Source organism: Exophiala xenobiotica, assembly GCF_000835505.1.
Source record: "Exophiala xenobiotica strain CBS 118157 unplaced genomic scaffold supercont1.1, whole genome shotgun sequence".
Classification (NCBI taxonomy): domain Eukaryota; kingdom Fungi; phylum Ascomycota; class Eurotiomycetes; order Chaetothyriales; family Herpotrichiellaceae; genus Exophiala; species Exophiala xenobiotica.
Genome location: NW_013562494.1, coordinates 4,101,067 through 4,124,104, shown reverse-complemented (window position 1 = coordinate 4,124,104; position 23,038 = coordinate 4,101,067). Strand labels below are relative to the sequence as shown.

Sequence of the window (23,038 nt, the reverse complement as noted above, 5' to 3'; positions counted from 1 at the left end):
CTCGTGCCTTGATTCAATGCTTTCGCAGGACTGCGCTGGCTGATCAACATCTGCAAGTCCAAGCTGGTCTCATATCGGGTTCCAGTACGTAGTCGTGGTAGTAGATCGACCCGCAATGGAAGCAGAAATGGTCTGGGTAGGTGCCGGGTACCACAGTACGAGTAGATCGGGCAATAATGATGGGGACTTTTGCAGCCGTGACTATTGATACCTAAGCGTCTGGAATGACGGGCGAGAGAAGTCTTCTTTCCCATACTGTACGAGATACTCCTACTGCACGGGTGACGGCGCCGAACTCATCCCCCAGACATGAGCCAATCGTGGCTGGCCCGCTAATCTCACTGACGTGACCAGCGAACGCCTCTCAGTTTGCAAGCGAACTCCCATGATTCCTGAGTCCTGACTAAACGACCAGTGTGACCGGTATCGCATTCCAACAGCCAAGTTGGCACCGAGGCGCAGACAGTGATGATGATTCCTTCCAGAGGAGGCGACAGAGCATCACTCGGGATTATGCGTTCCTCAGCGCTGATCGCATGGCCCGATCGGCAAGTCCCTGAGCCGCCCTCGAAGGTCGGAAAGAGGGCCACGAGGCAGGCCCTTGGCAAAGAGCGAAGCCTCCACATACGCGTAGAATGGGCTTAATGGCGTCAAATGGTTGGCCCGTCAGCCAGCTTTGTTCCCAGCCCAGCTTGCTATGTCCGATACTCGTCGAAGTACGTACATGTAGCGACTCGGATATACTGGTTGGTACTCGTAGGCGAGGAAGTATTCCCAACGCTTCCGGCTGAGGCTTCGCTGACCTGACCGGACCGGACTGAGCGAGAGAAAGAGAGGGTTCGCGGCTGAGGGAGGCTGAGAGGCTTGAGAGCGTGCTCTCTGGGACAGCCGTAACTCGGCAAGCGCGGTGCCAAAGGAATGCTAATGGCGCTTTGAGCAAAAGACTCGACTAGACCAGGAATGTTCTAGTCGTCCTAATGCACCTCCGGCGTGTGCGTGGATGGACATTGGACAAGGGGGAAAGGACGCAACTTCTGCCGAACTGCAAAGTTTGTGCTTGCATGCATGCGAGCAGGGACCAGGGCTGATCCAGCAGCTGACCAGGGTCAGGAATCACAGGGTGGAACCACGGCGACAGTGGGTTCCGTGTCACCCAAAACGAGCCGGGGGGAGGGGAGTTGGCTGGCTGCGTCAGGTGAAGGGCAGGAATGCTCCAGGCAGGCTCGACAGGGCCCCAGTGCTCGCCACAACTGATGCCATGGCCCATCCTACCCATGTCTGCCAATTACGCTGCTCTGGCCGCGCAAACAATGTGGCGACCCATTAATCGCTCCCATCAACCCCAAAAGGGTGATCGTCTGGATCGGAAATCCTCCCCCGTTTCAGGTCCAGCCTAGATATACTCCATCTACCGCCCTCCACCCTCCCTACCTATATTTCTCTTGACACCACAAACACAAACCATATCCACGCCGCTTCTTGGTTGCTACTGCCACGAAGGGTACTTTTTGATTGCACAAAGCCTTACAGACGAACTCTCTTGTGAGGCTGATTGCAATATACCACCAACACCTACCCACCCATCAACCATACGACGCTGACTGTGTTCGACGGAAGGGAATAAACCTTATACTCCCCCACCAGCGCAAGTTCACCAGTCTCGAGAGGAATTAAAAGGCTTCTGCCTCCTCTCCAACACCATGGCTGATTACGACTATCCCCAGTCACCCACCATGTTGCAAGACAGGCATATGGGCTCCATGGCAGCCGCCCTCAGGATGAAGTTGGAGCATCTGCCTCAACTGAGTCTTCAGAATCTCGACGTCCACAGGGCACAACGACTCTCCTTCGAAATGAATTCTGCCACCTCTTCACGTTCAGCACATTCCTTCAGCTCCCAACAATCAGACGATACCGATGCCACAGACGTCACGGTCACACCCAACCGATCACGAGCGAGCACCTTTGACAGCGCAGAAAGAATCACTTCTCCTTTGGTACAGACAGTATCGTGCAAGCCTCCCTTAAGGATAGTCCTGGGCACTGCTTCAGTAGGATCACACTTATCACCACTGGCCAAGATCACGACTGTCGAGGACGCCGCCAAGTTTATCAACCTCTTCCGCTCAAGAGGGTATGCCGACATCGACACTGCCAGAGCATATCCCGTGGGTCGAGGTGGCACATGTGAGAAGCTCCTGGGCGAGGAAGAACTGCGGTTAGCAAAATGGGCCAATGTCTCGACCAAGGTCTCCAGCTTCATGCCCGGTTCCCACCGAGCCAAGAACATCGGTCTCAGCATTGATCGATCCTTGGATGCTCTCAACACGGACCAAGTTGATGTGATGTACCTTCACGCTCCCGACCGAGCGACTCCATTCAAGGAGACTTGCGAGGCCATGAACAAGGCTTACCTGGAAGGCAAGTTCGAACGATTTGGCCTGTCCAACTACTCGGTCGAGGAGGTCGAAGAGATCGTTGCAATCTGCGAGGAGAATGGCTGGGTCAAGCCGTCTGTCTACCAAGGCCAGTACAATCCAATCTGCCGAGGCGGCGAGGAACGACTGTTTGCTGTCCTGCGGGAACATAACATCGCCTTCTACGCTTACAGCCCCTCGGCTTGTGGCTTCTTCTCCAACAAAGTCTCCAGAGCCTCCACCAAAGACAAGAGCAGCAGATGGAACATCGCTTCCCCACTCGGTGCTAAATATGCTGGCGACTACTTCCATGATCCTCTCTTTGCTGCCGCCGAGATTGTCCGTCAACAAGCACAGAAATACGGCATCTCCGGCCACGCAGCTGCCCTTCGATGGACCACCTGGCACTCTCAACTTGGTGCCGAATATGGTGACGCTGTCATTGTGGGAGCCTCAAAGCTCTCTCAACTCAAGGAGAACATGGACATCCTCGAACAAGGTCCCCTGCCGGAACCCTTAGTGGAGACCATGAACGGCGTCTGGGAAGATGTACGATCTTTCGAGAAGGGGCCCCGTTTTTCCTTTGTTTAAGTGTACTACCGTTACACATTGGCTATTCACGCACGGACATGGTTTCTATCACGAAATATAATTCTCGGGCAATGACTTCATGGCGTTCTGATGGCTTACGGGTACTAGAAAGTACCAAGGAGAAACGGCCATCTACTCAAAAAAACTCTCTACCTTTCGACGTCGATCCCTCAAGTGCTGAGTTGGATCCAGCTTTTGTGACGCCTTTTTACTGAATGGACTTGTATCACGTGTATGACGATACCCTATGTATGTTATTTTGAGAAAACAAGTTGGGATGAATTTTACCGGTCTCTGGAAGACGCAGGCTATACAATGATTATGGAACGGGCTATGAATGTCCTCGCACACCATTGACTTATCGACACAGACTCGCGCGAGCACATGCGGACATCTGGATGACCTATCATAGGTAGCAACAAAGATAACATGCGTGCTGCATATGCTTCAAGTTTCCAGTTTTCCCATGCTGTCTGATAGATCCCGCCCCCCCTTTTGTTGCTTTCGATGCAAGTGCTTACAGGCTCTTCCATCGCGTAGCACAACTGGGCGGCTGCAGGAAAGCACCCATCAAGGGACTCAGCGCGACCCGAATTGCTTAGCGATCGAGACAACCAATGCTGCTTGCTCTGGGCGCTTTTCTCGTGTCCTCAGGCATCCAGCAGGTGGGAAACTCCACCTCTGTACGATGTTGTCCACGCAACTGGTGTGCAGCACAAATCTGCCGCAAAAAGGCTTGCTCTTCGTAACAGACATCGGGTCAAAATCCTGCAGCACGACTCCATCGTGAATGCAGACATGTGTCGAATGTAAACTGTATTCTCAAACCTTTTCTAAATTGATTCCATACCAAAACAGCAATGTCTAAACAAAAAACTTACCATCAAGGTGGGACAAACAGCCGGAAGCCGAACATTTGATCGCCGCATCGTATAATGGGCGTTGTGAAGCATCCCACTAACGAATCAGCACAAGTACGCGGCCCATGCAGCGACGGCAAGCCTGAACATGGTCCTTCTATGCAGCCAGTAGATCTGCCTTCACATTTTGTTGTGCAGGAGAAGCTACCACCAGGACACAAAGAGGCAGGCCAAAAGACCCCTCGGCCAATAACCAAGGTGTATGCTAGTCCTCTGAATGGACAGCTTCTGCTGGAAGTTTCTGGTCCGCTTTGTCACCAGGATGAGAAGTATGTAGGTGGAGAGGCGGAAGAGGTCACCATGTCGAACGTATGGAGATGTGTCAAGTCGCCATGCCCATGTTGTTGGTGTGGAAGCGAATCGCGGGGCATCTATCTGCCACTGAACGAGAAGGATTATACTCCATACCATTCACGTCCTGTAGAACCAATTGGCATGTCAGCACCGGATCCTGGAAGAAGTTGCAGCCATGGACAAGTCCAGAGCTACACATCTACCCTCGTCCCACATCCGCTGCAAGAGGCCAAGAGCTCCTCGAAGTAATTCCCCGAAGTCTACAACTCCTTCTCCCACCTGGAGGCAACCCGAATTCAGGCCTCATCAGCCTTTCCAAGAAGTCTAGTGATCCTTTCTGTCCGCTCGCGTGACATCTGCCCGCAATCGATTCATCATCTGCTGGATGACAGATCAAACCACAGCGTGAACAGATGACAGCAAACCCGATCGATGACGTTGACCTCTTCGCGAATGCTGCTGGTCACCAGACTTGTTGCAAGAAGGGGGTTTGCCCTTCGACACCCACGGCTGACTTGGTGGGCTGACGAGTCACCAGTCAGAATGAAGGCACAAAGAGATCTCACGATTCATCCAACCGGCATCCTTCGACATGACTTTGGTTGAGTTCTCGGCTCGTCAGATCCTGCCATTCTGACCTTCATTATTGCGCATTGTAAACTCTGGTTCGGATCCAACACAAATACACTCACTCCCTCGACTCCTCTTTGGGAAGAGTCGCCTCCTCCACGTGGTTAGTGCTCATCACATCCCGCGTCTCCCTACAGCCTTAACCTGATTCAGCGGCAGGTAGCGAAAAGGATGCCTCTGGAGCGTCTTCGTACGAGATGGTCGACTTGTCATTGGTCCTAAGAAGCCCCTGCTCGCGGATCGCTACGGTGTGTGGCTCAGAAAAAAGTCGTTTCCATTCGATTCTTCCTGTGGCATTTCGGATGTACTTCTGATCACGTCGACGATGATTTGACACTAATTCACGCACACCAAACTGCTGGGAACTAACTAGGCTCGGGTTGGACGCCAATAGTGGACAAACTCTCCCACAAACACTTTCCTTATTGAAGGCGGCGGCATCCTGCGACTTCTTACCACGGGCATCCCGAGCCAGAGTGGCTGCTCGCCCAGCCTTTGCCGCTGTCCCCATGCAGCAGAATGGCTCAAACAGGCCAGCCCGTCCCGTTCCCGTATCGGCGCTTGCTTCAGGTAAATGATGCTTTTCGTTTTGCAGGAGACTGCCATTTGTCGGCGCTGGTGATGTTCCTATCTTTGGCTACCTCCTGCATTCTCATCATTCAACCTTGCAGGGGTAAAAACTCCGTCCACCCTGTGTCACTTTAAGCCTTCTCGCTTGCTTATGGATTATGGTTGGGTGTTCGTATCGTTATCAGCCATATCGATATCGCTTGCTAAATAAGTGGGTGCCGTCTCGCCTGAGCCGGTTCGGGGGATTTTGGTGGCAGGCGTGGCAGGCTTTCAAGGGAACTCGACCCCCAAAAATATCATCAAACCCCCCCTGCCTCTGCAGGATTTCCCCTATTATTCCCTTCAGTCTTGGTTTTCGGAAATGCATTCTATTTCCCCCCTACGCTTGGCGTCGCAGGTATACAGTAACCGTGAAAGGACGAGACATATTGGCGCTGACAGGGCTGTCGAGCGAATAAGCGATCGCAGGCGCCCAGGCGCCAGATCGTTGGCACGGACACTTCCGATCGAGTGCTTCAGGATGAGGTCAGCTATACGCCCTCCAAAGACACCAGCAGCCTTGGATGAGCACAGTATCATCTTACCATTGGGTCATCAAGTATGACCACGATTGTGTGAACTCAAAGCTATGCGCGCCGTGAGCTCTCTTGCCATTTGATGACGGCCGCGAAATCTTCTCAAGGTACGGAGACAGCCTCACATAAGTTCTGGGCTTGAAGGATCGTTGCGCCTTGCCATTTGCGAGTAATTGTCCTTGCGGGAGTCATCCATCTCCCAGCCTACTGGTCAATATTACCCATCCTGAAACTTATGGCCGCCTTCCTGATCGTGAGATCTTTGAGACATACCCCATTTGCTGCGAGGTGTCGACAAGGAGGGAAGGCAAGATGACTGCAGGGTATGCACTCTTCCTTCCATCGTCGAATGTGAAAATCGTCAGCATGCCGGTACCGCGACTACATCGGCGTATTTCCTTTCCGCTCCCAGAAACAGGCGGCAAAGCCTCTGGCTTGCAGACACCAACGGCCAAATTTTCTCATGTTGCCTGTGGATTCTACGCTGAGTTCCATCTGTCTATGGTATGCTACCGCACTGTTCCCTTCAGTCGTCACGAGTCGCCGCCGGTCAGCAAATGACATACGTACTACCACCTGGGCCTAGGACCTCATTCTCTGTCCTTGGACAACATTCTCCTCTTGGTCTCGACTCGAGTGGTGGCTGGGTTTCTGGGCACGTGATGAGGAATGTCAAAGACCGAGAACAATGCATCTCTTCTTGGCGAATTGCCCTGTGCGATGTTGAGAACTTCACTCGCCCCGTTTTACGCTGTCTGTCCTTGAGGAAGGTCTGCGACAGGGTTGATCCTCCAACAAGCCAGCATCTATTGTTGTTGTTGTTGTTGCCTAAAGCAAGCCAGGCGAGCAGTGATGCTTCGTCTTGGAATACGAGGCAGTGCCCATCACTTTCCAGAGCTATTGAACACCGGACAGCAGCAAGCTCATCCAACACGTTGTGGAGTCGCGACGCGAACCGAACTTCATGCAGTCATTGATTGACCGACCGTTGATCGAACGGCAGTACACACACCGACCCCCCGACTGCTCCTGACAAGAAGCTCGACTTTGCGCTGCTGTCACACGTCAACGTCAGGGTCAACGCCAGTGTCAACGCAAGTTGATTGATATCCGTGCTTTCAGCTCAGTTAACATATAACTCGCGCAAAAGTACGGTGGGCTCCGTTGAGGTGACTGTGTAGCTGCGATTGTCCGGCGAGGGCTCGAGCTCTTCAACCCTTGTGGGGCGGTTCAACTGCTAACTTTCTCTTCAAGTTCGATATGCCCCAACACAACAACACAGACCATAACCCATCAACTCCAGAACGGTGCTTGGCGATGCCGATATACCGATATATCAAACTTTCATTTCGGTGTCTGTGTGCTCGTGCTTGCGGACTTTGATCTTTCAATATGTAATTGTTTGCGGCGCAGCGCGAGGCTACACGAGCGACAGAAAATCTCCACTGTATGGAGATAAAGGCCGCGAAGGCATGGTAAGTTGGAACGAGATGGAGACGGGCGTCGATAGTTCTGGACGATCGCGAGGATCTTTTCGCTTATCACGAGAATATTGTTGTGGCATTTGATCAGTCTCGGAGTCAAGTTTGCCATGGCCATCCCACCCACAGTTTGAGCATGCTTGATCGAGCAGACCGTTTTGTATCATCGGTGTCTGATGTCGTCAATTCAACCAGGGCACCTGGCTAGGAAAGAAAACAGCCAGGCCCGTGAAAGGCGACTGAACCTGACAGCAAGCGCTCAGAAAGGGAAATGCACTGTCACGTGCTCAAGGCATATCAGGTCGGCGGCAGCATTGGACTTACATCACTTTGCACAGCATGAGATTTTCCATTTTCCTCCCTCCTGCCAATCTCTGCTTCCACAATTCTACGCCCAGGACCAGATATGTGACTCTCCGCAGACATGATCTCGTCCTTTGAGGCTGCTCAAACGGACTGACCACCAATCAAGCGCCTTCGGAAAAATTCGTTCAAAGCCCGGGTTCTCGATCGTGAGGCATGCTTGCGAGAGATTTGCACAGCGACGTCCTCTCGACGCATTGAGTCGAGTCGAGTCGAGACGAGGCGAGAATCAGCACTTCTCAATTGAATGAAATTGGCCACGCAATCCTCAGCCAGCGCGCACAAATCAAATGTTGGCGAAAAAGATTGACAACGCAAGCATCTACTAAGGGGCTGGGGGGAGACGTCGCTTTTCAAACCCAGCCGCGTTCAGCACTTTACACATGGATGTTTCCAGGACCAAGCCGGAATGTAAAAGCTCAAACGTGGTCGGCAAACCCTTCAAACATCCAAAACCCTGCCGTGCTACGGAGTACCATCCACCCGTTCGTCCCACGCCGGACTGGTATCACGATACACCGGTCCTCTCTGCTCCTGGTAATCAGTCATCCTGGTATCCCAATACTCGTCGGTCGCACGCTGGAAAGTCGTACACTGACCCATGACCCGGTCCTGGCCTGAAGTTGATTTTGCCATGCTCAATCTAGCTTTTTGGACTGCAGACCGCATCGCCATGGCCAGTGGTGTGGTGGAACTGGAGAATTCCGTACAAACGAGGCTGGAGCCACCAGGGGTTGTGTGGCCTTGAACCCTCAGCAGCTTTCTTTCCGTTTTTCTTTTCCGCTCAAAAACCGAGTCCAGAGAGCCTGTTCCTCGATCCCTGCCCTGCCTACCTGCCTCCCAGCCGTTTTTCGCTCCAAGAATCGCAAGAAAGGGTGAGCGTCCATTTTCCTTGCCCTGCCGGCTTCGCATTACACATACTCGTACCACGGCAAAAGGCCTCCACCTTTTCGTCCCCCCAGTCGAGGCTGGCAACTGTCGCGCCAGGCAAGCTACACGCTCGGAACATGCCGCCCAGTCCCCCGAGATTCAGGTCCGAACTCATTCGTGTGCGTGGTGATACAAGGGGAAATTTCCCCACGGAGCACAGGACTGGACCTGTCGTGGTACACGTACAAAGGTACACGTCCACAGCATGCTGCATACGGAGTACTAGTCCCTGCGTGATTGCAGTCGCAACACCAAATCCCTACAAACCCTGCCTTCGCCTTTCGCCTTCGCCTTCTATGCTATCTCCCCGTTTGCCCTTTGCAAACCCCTGCCCCCTGGTTATTTTTTTCTGTCGGCTTGCTTGGAGAACATGTAGGCTCTCCGTGCTGGTGTTCCAGATAGTATACACGAGTAAGTCCCTGCATTCTCAAACCCCACAACCCCACGTAGCTCAACGTGCAAGGGTCAAGCTCTGTTTCAAACTCCCTTCGCTCTCATGCAGTAGTAGGGTCCCCGCTCCTCAGCTCTCCAGCTCTCCCCCTCCGATCCAAACTCTTGACATCCCACAAACCCGACCCTGTGCAATGTACTGTAATGCAGGCGCAAAGCCAGGGTAGGGCATGGCACGACGTGACAGCGCATTTCTCAGTGCTTGACATCCTGACCGGGGGACATGCAGAACACGCGACAACGCAACAACCTGGACTATGCCTGCACGCCATCTTCCCTGTACAGTCTACGACTTTTCAAACGAGGGCACCCAGGGGGGGTACTGCCGTAGTACAAGGGTCAATCAAAGGAAACTGGACTGGACTGACATCACGTGGGCACGAGAACGATGCAGGGACATGCGAAAGGACTGTCCCTGCTTCGGAGGTGTTCGGGGGGTTCACTCAATCAGTCACTCACTAGCACTCGTTATTTTTGTGTACGGCAAATCCAAGTTCATGCATATCAAGATTTTTGTTTCCCGCGAGGCTGAAGCCAGTTGCCTAAGCGAGCCAGCTAAATAAAGCTTTGGTTGGCACAGATCAGATCTCGATGATAAGCGAGACACACAGAAGGAGAGAGAGAGAGAGACAGGGGGCGGACGCGTAGCGAAACATCATCCCGACCTTACGCCCAGCCGAGCCGGTGGACAGCTGAAACCTGAGACGATACAGATGGCAGGACAAAGAGCAGTGGCGTGGCTGTTGGTTCCGAGAACAAGAGTTGGACTAACGTTAGAACTTCTTGCACTGTACATTCGCGGAAAAGGCTCAAGATACGAGAGAACGCGCGCGCCGAGTCGATAATGCGGGCTGGCTGATCAGTAGCCCAAGCCCAATCCCAAGCAAGCAGCGTCAAGACATAGAACCACTGGCAACTGCTCAGTAGTATCCTCTTTCAGCCCCGGATCGCTCAGCCGCGAATGAATTCAGCCAAAAAGACTTCTGTGAAGATGCCAGTGTTGATGGAGGTAGGAATAACCGATAACATTTTCTGAGACATGCGGCTTGTCTTGTTTTGTTGTTACTCGTTGGGAGCGCGCGGGAGTCAACGCACCTCTGCGGCAAAGAGACCAATTCTGAGTGAACACTTGCCTAAAGAAGCGAGAGGCCAGACCAGCTCCAGATCTAGAACGGAGAAGTCCCAGAGCAGGCACGGCAGAATACGAGGTTTCGAAAAGCGAAAGAGATGGCGGCATGGTGGAGCAGCTGAAAAGCAGAACTCCATCCTTCCAGGCATGTGCCTGTCAATCAATGACAAGGGTGACCGAGAGATCAACACACACGTGGACTAGTTAGCATCTTTACGCCTTGCAGGTTGCAGGCGGACCGCGCCTAGATCTGTTGAATGGATGCACACTGTTTTCTGGTACGGATAGTGGACGCGAGGATTGCAAAAGTCTTGCTCGTGGCATGAGGCTGGATGCAAGCAAGCCACTAGGGCAAAGAGGGAGGTCGTGACGTCGATCACTTGTACAAGTCCGTAGTCGACGGAGATCAAGAACGAATAGCCATCAGCAATGCAAATATCAATTGTCAGTGCTAGCTCACAGTGTTAATTCAACATGCTTGGGCGATATGTCCTGGACCAATGCAACAACGAAGGGAAACAAGAAGTAACTCCAAGACCACACCCAATATTCCGCAATGCTTTGACCAAACCCACATCTGCGATCGAACACAGTCTCCTTCTCTGCCTCTCCAACTTTCACGGGTGACTTCCCTGAGTGTCTCCTAGAATGTCTCCTGCAAGAGTAGCTGCGGGCGCTTTTGGATGCATGTAGAGGAAGTCCTCTTCGTCGTCTTTGACTATCATGTCAGCGCCCGAGTAGATCTCATCAATTCTGGGGCGAATTCGTTTGTCTTCGACAGGATTGACGGACGAGGGGAGAGAATGAGCGTGGTGGAGGTTGTCAACGCAATAAACCTCTCGCAACAATTGCATGCCGAGGCATTCCCAAGTTTTCTGCGCCTCGTATGGTATGTGTGGGACAGCACCTCTTGAATACGACACCTGTAGGGTATCGTGACAGCACTGCCAGATGTATTCGGCCACTTGCTCCGGGGTCCGTTCAGTGGTTGACTCGCTTCTGAGTTGATCGTGCCACGAGGCACTCATCCTCATGGCGAGTTGGGGCAGACTGACATATGGCCAGAACACGCGTGTTCCGAGGATGCATCTCTGGACCGACTCAGGATTGATCCAGTCGAACGCGGCCAGAATTTCGGCGACTTGATCAAGACGCCAGGCCGGTATAGCTCTGAATACTGGCTTCCCATCGAGCGTCCTATTGGATTGTCTGGCTCGTAGCTAGCAATTTCCAATTTCCACCTTGACGCACATAAAACCAGCATCGACAGATGCCCCGAGAATCTTTGCCAGAGCATTTCCGATAGCCTTTGCCCTCTTGACCAACGGCGTCATGTATGTGTGACGATTTTCCCAATTGATCATGTGTAGTTTGTCCGGGTCAGTAGAGTCGTAGGTTGGATTGATGCGGACGATAAGTCTGTCACGCTCGCGCCAGTCGAAATCTTCCAAGTGCTGAACGGTGAGATTAGGGTCATTGAGGCGGAGAACGAAGACAACCCCTTCGACGGTGGTTTCACGACACGGATTCTCGAGAGGAAGTGGTTCCCGCGCTGGCATGGGAGGAAGTGGCGAGATACCATGTGACTCGCTGGAAGATTGACCTAAAGTCAGGTTTGGAGCAGAAGAAGACGACATGATGTGGATGTAGAAGGGAATGGTTCAGGCTGTTTTCGATAGTAAACTGATGCAAATGTAAATACTCTCACAAGGTACAATGTGGGACAACATATGCAGAGAGAAGTGGAAGAGGAGAAGAAGAACATAGTGAAGAAGAGAGGAATGAAATGAGGTTATCCTACCTGAGACGTGACTGCCATACTGAACCGAGTTCCGATTCCCGTGGAAGGTGGAATGAAGGCTGAAGCAACGATGAGGAAGAAAGAATCGCGGAAGGAGTCCTGTACATAGTATAGCTTGAAAATTAAAGGATGTCTGACAGTCTTTGGGCTCGTTAACCCCGTGAAGCCCCTTTACAAAGCCGTGAGTAGTTTGTCAGACTAGATGGACTTCCTAGCTCGCACTACCTTCCCAGATTGTGGATGCTTCCCCACCGGGCACCTGCGACACCCAAATTGTTCCCCTCAGGCACCAGCTGATGGTGATTGGCTGAATCTGCGGCCAACACCGCAAGTTGTGTGGGCTTCAAAGGAACATTCAGGAAGTTTTGTGCGCAAGACAAAGCCACGGTGAAGAGGTCACCGTCTCTCACAAGCTCCAATTCCTTCCACCAACTTGTCGATAACAGAATCCTTGAGCCGCATCCGGGACGCATTCCTACCACCTCAACTCCCAGTCTCTTAGCCCTCTCTCACCATGGCGGAGTCAAAGAGTGGTAAGCCTGACCAGGTTCAGTTGTCGTAAGATCCGTAGCCTTACACCATTCTAGGAAGACCTCGGGTCTACTTTGACATAACAATCGGTGGGAGGAAAGAAGGGAGAGTTGTTTTCGAGCTGGTAAGTGGATACGATCACCAGATAGACACCTATCTAACAGCAATTACAGTACAGCGATGGTAAACATGGCTGCTTTCCGAATTCCTTTCCCTCCAGCTGACCAGCTCGATAGTCGTACCAAAGACAGCGGAGAACTTCCGTGCACTATGTACTGGTGAAAAAGGAATGGGCAAGTCGGGCAAGCCTCTGAGCTACAAAGGTGGGATGCTCCGTTGGTGCAGGGAGCATAAATGCTAAGAGTTGCTTAGGGTCGATCTTTCACCGGGTCATCAAGTCTTTTATGATCCAGGGCGGAGACTTCACAGCGTTCAATGGTACCGGAGGAGAGTCCATTTACGGCGAGAAGTTCCCCGACGAGAACTTCGAGTTGAAGCATGACAAGCCGTTCTTGTTGTCCATGGCCAACTCAGGACCCGGTAAAGTGCATTTCACTCAAACTCTGAAGGCAAGGCTAACATTCTCAGGCACCAACGGCTCTCAATTCTTCGTTACCACCGTGCCTACTCCCCACCTGGACGGCAAACACGTTGTTTTTGGCGAAGTCATAAATGGCAAGAACATTATTCGCAAGATCGAGAATCTGCCCACACAATCAGACAAGCCATCGGGAGGCGATGTGGTCGTGGCCGACTGCGGTCAGCTTGAAGGTGATAGCTATAGCACGGCCACCCAGAAAGCTGCGGACGCCACCGGAGATCCATACGAGGACTTCCCAGATGACCAGGGCGAACTGAAGGGCGAGGAGTACTACAAGATTGCGCTGGATCTCAAGGACTATGGCAATAAGGCGTTCAAGTCTGGTGATATCGAGACCGGTATCGAAAAGTACCAGAAAGGGTTGAGGTATTTGAACGAGTATCCTGCCGTCAACGAAAATGACCCCAAAGATCTTCAAAGCAACATGGACTCGCTCCGGTTCACGCTGCATAGCAACAGCGCACTTCTAGCCCTCAAAGCCAAGCGATATTATGAAGCACAGAAATGGGCTGGATTTGCCATCGATGCTACCCCGAAAGATACAAAAGACACGGACAAGGCCAAAGCATACTTCCGAAGAGCACAGGCGAGAGTGGCTTTGAAGGATCCTGAGGAGGCTCTCAAAGACTATGAGCAAGCCGCGAAGCTGGCACCAGAGGATGCTGCCATTAAAAACGAACTGGCCAAGACCAAGAAGAGCTTGCAAGAAAGTATCAAGAAGGAGAAGGATGCATATAAGAAGTTCTTCAGCTGAGGCTCGCCTTGATATCTTCAGCAGCGCAGCCGGCGAGAGTCATGGCGTTGGATACAACAAAAGCGTGGGCATGAACGAAAACATCAGCGAATGCGAGAGATTTTCCCCTGCGCAGAGCGGAAGGGAGTCAAGCATCTTCAGCAGTTCGACGGAGCGCAAAAGTTGGATGATACCCATGCTGTATTAACGAATGCCATGCCTGAAAAGAAGTAGACATCCATACCTTAGGTAGAGAAAAAAGGTTGATACGGTTGTGCTCGTCCAGTCGGCTGAACGTTAGTAGAAAGGTCGAACGCATGAAGCACATTCACGGACAAGTCTTCAGAGGCCGGGCAGCCTTGTCCCCGTGAGAACCCAGACGTAGCAGGTTACCTGCCCGGATGGGTGACACCTTCGGATTCATGAGGTACCTCAGGCCCTCTGTAGGCTTGGCAAACTGCCCCAGAGTCACAGAGACCATCGTCATCGCCTGCGGAGGACCTGCAACTCCAACTCCAACTACGATATCTTTGCCATTCTCGAGTCCATGCCATTTCAAAGGGTGAACAGCGCCAATTTCCCATTCACGAAATATCCGGTGTCGGTGCAAAGGCTCTTCTAGCTGCGACTGTGACACTCGGAAGCTGCATGCTTCAAGTCTATAAAGAAGACTAGAGGCCAACAAGTGCGCCGCTCACTTGATTTCCAGAGCGGTAGTCCCATTCCTACCTAGGTGCACACATTGCCGCAAGATGCGCCTGGTCAAGCGCCATATCGACGACAACGGCGGTGGCAGCGTCACACTATGCCCAGAAGAACCAGAAGACTTGGTACCACGAACCTCGACGTCCTCTGCTTGGGCTCCTTCTAAGTCTGATTAGTGGCACGCATACAACCTCATCCGACCGACAGACCTCCTCACAGCCTCTGCGATACGACGTGTAACCACCGAATCCTCATCTACAGGCTCTACATCCTCTCAAAGGGTCCATACCAACCTTACAATTCGAGTCAAAACGCTAGACTTTGATCCGCAAGCAGGACAACTACATGTTTCCGGACAAATTGCACGGGAAAACAGATTTACAAAGATCGGACAATTTCATACCCTCGATCTTGAGTTGAACCGGAATTTCACGCTTGAGAAGGAAGTCGAGGGCCCCAATGGCGGAGAAGGATGGGACAGCGTTGCCCGAACGCAGCTTGAAGAGGCCATTGATCCGACCAGAGGAACAGAAGCAGTGGCTGTGGTCATGCAGGAAGGTCTGGCGAATATATGCTTCATCACGCAATACCAGACTGTGCTACGGCAGAGGGTGGAAGTTTCAGTGCCTCGAAAACGCACTGGTGCAGGCAGGTCGGGTGACCACGACAAGGGCCTCGAAAAATTCTTCAGTACGTTGTTGGACACGCTGATGAGGCAGCTGGAGGGTCTGATGGAAGGGAAGGATAGCAGCACGAACTTCCCGATACTATTAGCGAGTCCTGGGTTCACAGCTCCCGGCTTCTTGAGGCACATCAACGAGACTGCTGCAACGAAGGGCGACAAGTTACTGCAGGACCTGGTCAAGCGAAAAGCATTCATTGTGATACACAGCAGCTCGGGACATCTGCATAGCTTGAATGAGGTATTGAAGAGCTCGGAGGTGCTGGCGAGTTTGAAGGATACGAAATACGCCAGGGAGACGGCGCTGATGGATGACTTCTTCGCACTACTCAGGAAAGACGATGGCCGGGCGTGGTATGGACCCAAGGAAGTGGAAACGGCGGTTGACAAGGGCGCTGTTGGTCGAGGCGGTGGTATCCTTCTGATCAGTAATGCACTATTTCGGAGCCAGGACGTGGCGACGAGGAGGAGATGGGTGAGACTCGTGGATAGAGTCCGGCAGGTCGAGGGCGGCGAGGTCAGAGTCCTTAGCAGTGACCATGAGAGTGGGAGAAGGCTTGAGGGACTGGGTGGTATTGCTGCCATTTTGACGTTCCCCATAGATGACATGGAGTCAGAGGACGAGTCTGAACCTGACAATGATAGTGACGATTCATGAATGATAGATATGTGTTTCCTTGTCTGCAGTGAATCAGGCTGTAGGGTTATGCAGAGTAAAGGAAGTCTTGGAGCCTTATTCAGCCATTTCATATGGAGGAGGAGTAATATCCGGTAGAACATCGGCTACGGAGTACGCCGTATAATATGTGCATTCGGATTTCAAGATTAACCGCATCCTGCATCGCGTCAACAGAACCCCGGTCCTCATCCTTGTCGTCCTATGGTCCAGTTCACAACCTTTCTTCTTGTCCGTCACCATGCCACGGCCCGCAAAGCCTCCTATGACCTTGAAGGAGGCCAAGCGGGCATACAAGAAAGATGGCATCGGCTTCCAATATACTGCGTCGCAAATGGCACGGGCGGATCGACTGGATGCACGCGAGGAGAGGAGAAAGAAAGAACTAGAGAAAGAAAGACAACGGGTCGAGAACAAGCGCAAACGAGAGGAGAAAGACCAAAGAGAGCGTGCCGTGAGGCAGAAGATGCTGGCAGAAGGGAGAATTACAGTCGAGGACACCTGGGGAAAAGTAACTGCTAGTCAGCCTAGATTGAATAGGTTCTTTGGAGGGAATAATGCCGTGGTACCCGTCAAGAGGAAGATCATGGATGTTGTAGAGGAGCTGGAGAATGGGATTGATGACCGGGCTTTACTCAATATCTACGACAAGCAAGAACAGAAAGCTGCAACTCCGACCAATACCGAACTCTCTGGGCATTCTTCCAGTATTCACGATCGAGCCGATACCTTGCCATCGCCCTCTTCTTCCACCGCGACCTTGGAGTGTTCGTCTCCTCTCGACGGGCTCAAGGACAGTCCTTTTGTCGAGGATATCGAGACAAAACATACTGCAACAGAGTCAAAAGGGTTGATCGAGAGCTTCACGTCCGTGTTTAACGAAATCGACGATGATGATCTCATTGCTCTTGTTGAAGAAGTCGAGGCCGACATATCTACGCCTAAGACGGAGATCCCCAAGAATCGGACGGACATGGCTCTCCCGCAGAACAAAACGCCTCCTCCTCCACCCAATACCGACAAGCGGCGGCATAGACCCAGCGAAGTTTCGTCGAGGGTAGAGGCTCACCCTCCCGTAACCGCCATGCCTCCACCACCACCGCCACCTCCAGCTCGTCCATCATTAGGCAGCCGCCGCCTTAGGAACAGCGTACCGCCTCCTCCCCCTCCGAGAATCGGACCCCTGACGACAAACACCGGACAGACGATTCAACAGAAGCCACGGAGTCGTAAAATCCTACCGTGGAACGACCCGTCGAAGAAACATCACTACGCTACTCCGGCGGACGAGTTCGGCGCTCCAGGTCCCTCGACACAGGCGTTGATGGTGGAACTCGTGGAGCAAGTTGAGGCGCAGATTGGTGCGCGGTGATGACACTGGGATTGGTTGATGTCGACGACGCAACGTCCTTGGTGACGGCAGGGATGAATATCAAATCCTGACGAGCATGAATTACGGTTATGAGTGGCGGACGATTTCATGATTGCATAGCGCGGTTGAACATTTGGGTCTCAAAGTCGACACGCGAGTCGTGTGGGTGTTTGGGATATATCCCCGGCCTCGATTGTTGGATGAGATGATCAGCATGACGTGGCATGGCATGGCGTTGCATTGAATAGCATGGCACAGATACCGGAGAGGATCTGTGTGCGTGTGTTTGGACTGCATTTGAAATTCACACGGTTAGCATAGCGTTGGGGTGTTCGGTCGTATTGCATTGGGTATGCCAGTAGAGAGCTGCGGTGACCGTTCAGGGCGGTTGCAAAGTGATATCAACGAAAAATGGATATGGATATGGAAAATGCAGAAGCCTAAGGTACTAGAGTTTACGATGGGATATGAATTTGAGCATACAGCATTCAGCATGCAGTATTGCATTGCATTTGATACCCCGGTGCGAAATCCAATACGTAGTCACGAGAAAAAGCGTGTCATCATGGTGTTCATGTGCTACCTTTTCCCTCTCACGGCTCCCGTGTAAAGTAGTATCGGATCTTCCTTCCTCCCAGCTATATCAGTACAACAAGTCCGACTGCTGGCCCCTCGCTGTTTGCCTTCCATCTTCCCCCTAAATATCATAGAACATTTCCTCCCGCTCGACCAGTTTGGCTGTCTTGCATATCAACATCTCCTCCCCTGGCTTAACCCGTAGTCGAACTTTGAAGGATTTCGCGCAATTTCTGCTTCCAATGGTCCGTCTCCAGCCAGACCATTTCCCATGGGATCATTCTTCGGGCGGGTGTGACGCTGGCTCCACTCTCCTTAACGTCACATCCATTCTCTGACAGTGTAGTCTGAATAAGCGCCTGTGTCAGCGTCTCTATCTGTGTTTGCTGGCCGGTTGTGCGAGCACTCCTCCTCACGCGCCTGACGACGGCCAGGTACATCTTCACGCGTCTGGAGAAGCCCAGCATGGTGGAGTGGATCATGTCTGCTATTGCCCACAGCTCGTTGTATGTCCAGAAGGCGCGTCTCGCTGCCGTGAGTCTTGCTCCCGCTATTGCCGTTGAAGTCGCCGCCAGAGTCTTCGAGGTCGTGCTCTGATGTTCCAATCTCGATGGAGGCCCTGAGTATCCGTTGGGGTCGGGGTTGTCCATGATGCTCTCCAGCTTTCCAACAATTTCGGGCTTCATAACTCTGTCCTGGCAGACGTCGTGGAAGAGTTGGGCCATTGGTGGAGAGTTCGTAGTTTGGCTGGCGAATTTGAGGGCTTGACGAATAGCTGTTCGGTTTCGGCCGGCTTGGTCGATGGCGGCGAGGCAGCGTCGGAAGGGCTCGTATGTCTCGGTGAAACGCTTTTTGCGAGATCTGACGAGATTAATGTGGTCGGTAGTGATGAGGTCGGCTGTGCTTGGGCACGGTTTGGATATGAAGCTGCCAGTGAGTACAGGTGTTGGAGTCGGTGGTGGTGCTAGTGTTGATGCTGATGTTAATGCTGGTGGTGTTGCCAATTTTGCGAGCATCATGCGGGAGCGTTTCCAAGCAAGGCGAGTACGCCTGGGGTCTTTCCACACTGAGGGGATGCTTGGGAACATTTTTGGGAGATCGGATGGAGAGGTCTTGTAGAGATCGGATAGAGACATCCTGGAGAGGTCCAAGAGTTCGGACCTGGACGCTTTGGAGAGGTCGGACGGAGACATCTTCACAAGGCCGGTTGAGGTTATCTGCTTGATGTCGAAAACAGGCGTGGGAGACTGGGTATTCGAATGGTAGGACGTCTCTGATCTGACTGAAATAATAATTTGAAAGTTCTGGGAGACGCTTGGGGACCGGGATATTTATTGAAGGTCAGGGAGATGTCTCTGTGGCGAATTAACCGTTATGAGGGTCGTGAGGACCTTTTCATGAACCGCCCGTTACTCTTAATGATCGAGCCGTACCAATGGTTGTCATGGCCTAGTTAGACAGACTTTGCTTGGTGTTTGTATTTGTGTGGTAGACGTGAGGTTTCCAGTCATCGCCATCGACCAGCAAGCACATGAAGCCTGCAGATTCGCACTGCCAGGACTGGCAGCCTAGCAATGCGCGTGTTTCTATCTCATGCAGCATTGCACAATCTGCGTTCCGCGTACAAGGACATGCGGTTGGAGAGCATGGCACCACTGTGGGCCGACACGTACAATCGAGGTCGAAAATTTGCTGGCCTGTCAATCTGTTGGTACTGGTGCGAATGTAGATTTCTTCCGGAGCGCCATGCTGAATTTCATTAACAAGAACGGCACCGGAAGCATCAGCGCTGCCACTCCGCCAAGTATCGACATCGCAGGGCCAACTCCAAGATTGTGAAACATGGGTCTTGCGACGAGAGGTAAAGCAAACGCCATTAGACTGCGAAGGAAAGTATTGGCTGCTGTGGCGCTAGCAGCGTAAAGCCCGTACACGTCGACAAGATAATTGATGCCTGGCGAAGGAGTTAAAATGGCGACCTGAGAGAAGGTCCAGTGATCAACTTACATTGCTGAAAGATGGTATTAAAGCCCGCACCAATAAAAACTGCAGCGATAGAAGGCAGGACCCAGGAATACTTGGGGTCAGCATTCCATCCAAACCAGAAAAGCCCGATCACCATCAGCACAGCTCCAATGGCCAATGGGGGCAACCTTGCCTCCGGAACTGGTTTGCCATGGGCTGCTCGACATTTTCGAATATAACGAGGCTGATTTCCGAGGTTAATGCCTAACGCGCAAAGAACGCCAATGAACAACCCTAAGAAGGGTAATGAGGCAACGACTGGTGAGTACTTTCTCTGCTCGGTGAAGACAATGGGGAAGACTTCCAGCGTGAGGTAGAGGATGGAGTAAACAAAACTTGCATAGAATGCGATGCAAGTGACCATTGGTTCGACGCAAAGCATCTTCAAGGGTCTTGACAGTTGCTTGGTGACTATCGACTTCAAGTCGAGCTTCAGCCGTTCGTGAGGATGATATAGCTTCTGGTTGCCGGTTTCTTTGCGAAGTCTCTCAGCTTTGCGCTTCAACACGACAGGAGGATACATCTCCGGCATGCAGAAGTATGTCAAGGCAACGACCGCAAAGTTGATGATTGCGGTGATGTATTCAGTCCAGCGCCATCCAAGGCGAGGATTGACCAAAATGGCAGCCCCAATGGTGGGCCCCAGAGTTGGTCCGCCAACAACGCACACGGCATACAATGAGACTGCAGTGCCTCTGGCCTCGCGGGACCAGATGTCTCCCAAGGCAGCGTTGACATTACTGACCGCTGAGGAGCCAAAGACACCGGAGAAAAAGCGGGTGATGAAGACCGATTGAGCATTCTTGCTCGTGGCGGTCCCGATGGAGAAGAGCGCGAGACAAAACATCGCCGGCAATATCGAAATTCGACGACCCCAGATTTCCGACGAAGGTGCCCAGATCAGGGGACCCAAAGCGAAGCCAATACTACGGGGCATGGTCAGGAGGTGTTGTCCGACAGAGTTGAGAGCACAGGAACTCACACGTAAAGAGAAACGTTAAGGACCACGACCTCCTCACTCACCCCAACATACTCGGCAATTGTCTTGTTCGCTGGTGCTATGATGCTGGAGGCCAAGCTGGCAGTGAATGCCAGCATGCTCAACTGAAGAGTCACCCATGATTTGAAGGAGGTCGACCAATTCTGGGGATTTTCTTTGTCGTCGTCGCCATCCCATGTCACCACAATCCCAGCTTTCTCCGCTTCTCCCGCCCCATTCTCGGGACCATGGTCAACCTTGACTTCGGACGCAGTGTCCTGTTGACCTTCTAGGTCTGTAGGCCTTGCTGACGACATTCCAAGGGCACACCTTTGAAATTGGCGGTCGAAGACATGTTGAAGCTGAGGGCATCCACGCGTTTCATATGTTGTGGTGGAGCTTCGTACATGGGCAAGCGTCAAGCAAATCAAAAAAGGCGATGGTACAAGAAAGGTCTCCTCCCTTCAAGTCGCTTTTTGTGGTCGGAAAGTGTCCGGCCAAGTATCGAATGTGCCGGTTTGCCGTGTCGAATTGAAGTGTGAAATCTTTTCACCATCCGCCAGAGGCATGAAAATCAATGACGAATAACCGCGTCGGCTGCCCGCTGCCGATGGTGGCTCGGTAGGTACGAATATGTAAGTCCAGCGTCGACCAGTCAATCTCATCGCGGACCTCTCCTCTGTGACGAGCGATATCGGACGTGGGTGGCAGGCTCGCAGGCATGGAGATGCGCCATGCAGGATACGGCGGGATAAAAGACCTTTGACGCAGTCTACTCTGGAGCATTCTCACATGCACGATAAAGACACGTGAGGCACCCTTTTTCCGTTTCCTCTGATACGAAGGTACTCTCTGATTCTTCACACACTTCTTCAAGAAATGCCACTCCTCATTATGTCGAATTGCACCCTGGATCACCCTCAGGCTATGGTCTCCACCTTGGCACCCACCTTCTGAACCCCGGCTGCCTGCGCAACTATTCGAGCGAGCTGCCAAAGAAGCTGTGGTGGCCTTGCTGCTACAAAGAAGATCAGCTTCGCAGCTCACTCGAGTCAGGAGGAGTCGATGCAACCATCACCACTCTGTATTCACCCCCACTTATCGTGGTAGCAGGTTGGGGGCCTTCACACGTCCTAGTATACCATGAAATTTCGCCAATTAAAGATCATGTCACGGTGAACTTGTCTTCAGACATGTGACATCATTGTCCTTTAAAGTCAGATGGTCCTCCTACGCCCTCCATTACTCCTTAACTCTTGATCAGTTCTTGTATCACTTCAGTCCCTATTCTAACAAAGCCCCCACCTCATTCCAGTCGAGATCGACAAGTTATTGTTATTCCATTCCGCCACTCATCAACACATTCACAACATGGCCACCAGCGCCCAGAGCGCCAACATATTCGCTCGCCTGGGCTTAAAACCAAAAAGCCCCTTCGCAGCTGTTTCCGAGAGCTCTATCGACGAGCCCGGGGATCCTCAACCTGGAGCAGAGGACCATACAATTCCTTCTCATAGCCCCTTTGCAGGCGTTGCGCCGAGTGCCCCTCACGAGGAAGGCGATCCATACCCTGCGGCTGGCACACCTCAGCATACGACAACACTTCCAACACGGGGAACACCGGGTGGAAATGTTGGACATAACACTGGATCCAACGGTGGCACGCTGTCTTGATTGCGAGCGATGTGGTGGTGGGAAATTGAGGCAGGCACTTCTAGTCAATGGGGTTGCTGTCTCTCACTGCTCGCTCAATGGAGCCCTGCGCAGGCTATTCAGACGTGTCTTCTGTCAGATAGCTGGTCAAATCTTTCATCATAATGCAACGCCCAAAGGGAGCGTGCGACGATTAGCAAAGGAGAAAGGTGACCTTATTCCTCCAGCATGCTATCCATATAGGGCTACATCTTCATCTCTTACGGGACATAGGACTACTAGAAGGTAATTGGGATCGGACTGTCCAAGGCATATACCATTCACAGGTATCCGCTCCGCGGTTACATTGTATGC

General features: G+C 52.3%; 8 protein-coding genes across 10 annotated transcripts; 5 read left to right on the top strand and 3 right to left on the bottom strand.

Moving 5' to 3' along the window:
- The first annotated feature begins 1,386 nt into the window (after positions 1-1,386).
- On the top strand, positions 1,387-3,910 carry PV05_01610 (uncharacterized protein). The gene has a single exon (XM_013466623.1). It carries the CDS (start codon positions 1,701-1,703, stop codon positions 3,006-3,008), a length of 1,308 nt encoding a protein of 435 aa, XP_013322077.1. The 5' UTR covers positions 1,387-1,700; the 3' UTR covers positions 3,009-3,910.
- Positions 3,911-5,754: 1,844 nt separating this feature from the next.
- On the top strand, positions 5,755-8,588 carry PV05_01609 (uncharacterized protein). Its single transcript, XM_013466622.1, has one exon. The coding sequence runs from the start codon at positions 6,504-6,506 to the stop codon at positions 6,972-6,974; it is 471 nt and encodes a 156-aa protein (XP_013322076.1). The 5' UTR covers positions 5,755-6,503; the 3' UTR covers positions 6,975-8,588.
- A 2,182-nt stretch (positions 8,589-10,770) lies between these two features.
- PV05_01608 lies at positions 10,771-12,209 on the bottom strand. 2 transcript variants are annotated; one of them, XM_013466621.1, is made up of 2 exons: positions 12,152-12,209; positions 10,771-12,033 (listed from the first exon to the last, which is right to left on the bottom strand). In XM_013466621.1, the coding sequence occupies exon 2, from the start codon at positions 11,382-11,384 to the stop codon at positions 10,968-10,970; it is 417 nt and encodes a 138-aa protein (XP_013322075.1). In that variant the 5' UTR covers positions 11,385-12,033; positions 12,152-12,209; the 3' UTR covers positions 10,771-10,967. The 2 variants fall into 2 exon arrangements, with proteins under 2 accessions (XP_013322075.1, XP_013322074.1); XM_013466620.1 differs by having other exon boundaries at positions 10,771-11,940.
- Positions 12,210-12,476: 267 nt separating this feature from the next.
- On the top strand, positions 12,477-14,350 carry PV05_01607. Of its 2 annotated transcripts, XM_013466619.1 has the most exons (6): positions 12,477-12,684; positions 12,739-12,806; positions 12,856-12,865; positions 12,919-13,005; positions 13,055-13,222; positions 13,271-14,350. In XM_013466619.1, the coding sequence occupies exons 1-6, from the start codon at positions 12,666-12,668 to the stop codon at positions 14,035-14,037; spliced, it is 1,119 nt and encodes a 372-aa protein (XP_013322073.1). In that variant the 5' UTR covers positions 12,477-12,665; the 3' UTR covers positions 14,038-14,350. The 2 variants fall into 2 exon arrangements, with proteins under 2 accessions (XP_013322073.1, XP_013322072.1); XM_013466618.1 differs by having other exon boundaries at positions 12,856-13,005.
- A 135-nt stretch (positions 14,351-14,485) lies between these two features.
- Positions 14,486-16,083, top strand: PV05_01606 (mRNA surveillance protein pelota). The gene is made up of 2 exons (XM_013466617.1): positions 14,486-14,846; positions 14,898-16,083. Exons 1-2 carry the CDS (start codon positions 14,769-14,771, stop codon positions 16,059-16,061), a joined length of 1,242 nt encoding a protein of 413 aa, XP_013322071.1. The 5' UTR covers positions 14,486-14,768; the 3' UTR covers positions 16,062-16,083.
- Positions 16,084-16,251: 168 nt separating this feature from the next.
- On the top strand, positions 16,252-17,988 carry PV05_01605 (uncharacterized protein). Its single transcript, XM_013466616.1, has one exon. The coding sequence runs from the start codon at positions 16,321-16,323 to the stop codon at positions 17,449-17,451; it is 1,131 nt and encodes a 376-aa protein (XP_013322070.1). The 5' UTR covers positions 16,252-16,320; the 3' UTR covers positions 17,452-17,988.
- A 233-nt stretch (positions 17,989-18,221) lies between these two features.
- Positions 18,222-19,220, bottom strand: PV05_01604 (uncharacterized protein; the record flags this gene model as incomplete). The annotated part of the gene is made up of 1 exon (XM_013466615.1): positions 18,222-19,220. One exon carries the CDS (start codon positions 19,218-19,220, stop codon positions 18,222-18,224), a length of 999 nt encoding a protein of 332 aa, XP_013322069.1.
- Positions 19,221-19,727: 507 nt separating this feature from the next.
- On the bottom strand, positions 19,728-21,348 carry PV05_01603 (uncharacterized protein; the record flags this gene model as incomplete). Its single annotated transcript, XM_013466614.1, has 3 exons — positions 19,728-19,981; positions 20,035-20,978; positions 21,035-21,348. The coding sequence occupies 3 exons, from the start codon at positions 21,346-21,348 to the stop codon at positions 19,728-19,730; spliced, it is 1,512 nt and encodes a 503-aa protein (XP_013322068.1).
- Positions 21,349-23,038: the final 1,690 nt, after the last annotated feature.

Bases quoted from the DNA above. Each gene is read 5' to 3' on its own strand.
- PV05_01606 (XM_013466617.1), top strand. From the start codon at position 14,769: ATGCGCCTGGTCAAGCGCCATATCGACGACAACGGCGGTGGCAGCGTC. The intron at 14,847-14,897 runs GTACCACGAACC...AAGTCTGATTAG, and splicing joins CAGAAGAACCAGAAGACTTG to TGGCACGCATACAACCTCAT.
- PV05_01605 (XM_013466616.1), top strand. From the start codon at position 16,321: ATGCCACGGCCCGCAAAGCCTCCTATGACCTTGAAGGAGGCCAAGCGG.
- PV05_01609 (XM_013466622.1), top strand. From the start codon at position 6,504: ATGCTACCGCACTGTTCCCTTCAGTCGTCACGAGTCGCCGCCGGTCAG.
- PV05_01607 (XM_013466619.1), top strand. The intron at 13,006-13,054 runs GTGGGATGCTCC...AGAGTTGCTTAG, and splicing joins CAAGCCTCTGAGCTACAAAG to GGTCGATCTTTCACCGGGTC. The intron at 13,223-13,270 runs GTAAAGTGCATT...TAACATTCTCAG, and splicing joins CATGGCCAACTCAGGACCCG to GCACCAACGGCTCTCAATTC.
- PV05_01610 (XM_013466623.1), top strand. From the start codon at position 1,701: ATGGCTGATTACGACTATCCCCAGTCACCCACCATGTTGCAAGACAGG.
- PV05_01608 (XM_013466621.1), bottom strand. From the start codon at position 11,384: ATGAGGATGAGTGCCTCGTGGCACGATCAACTCAGAAGCGAGTCAACC.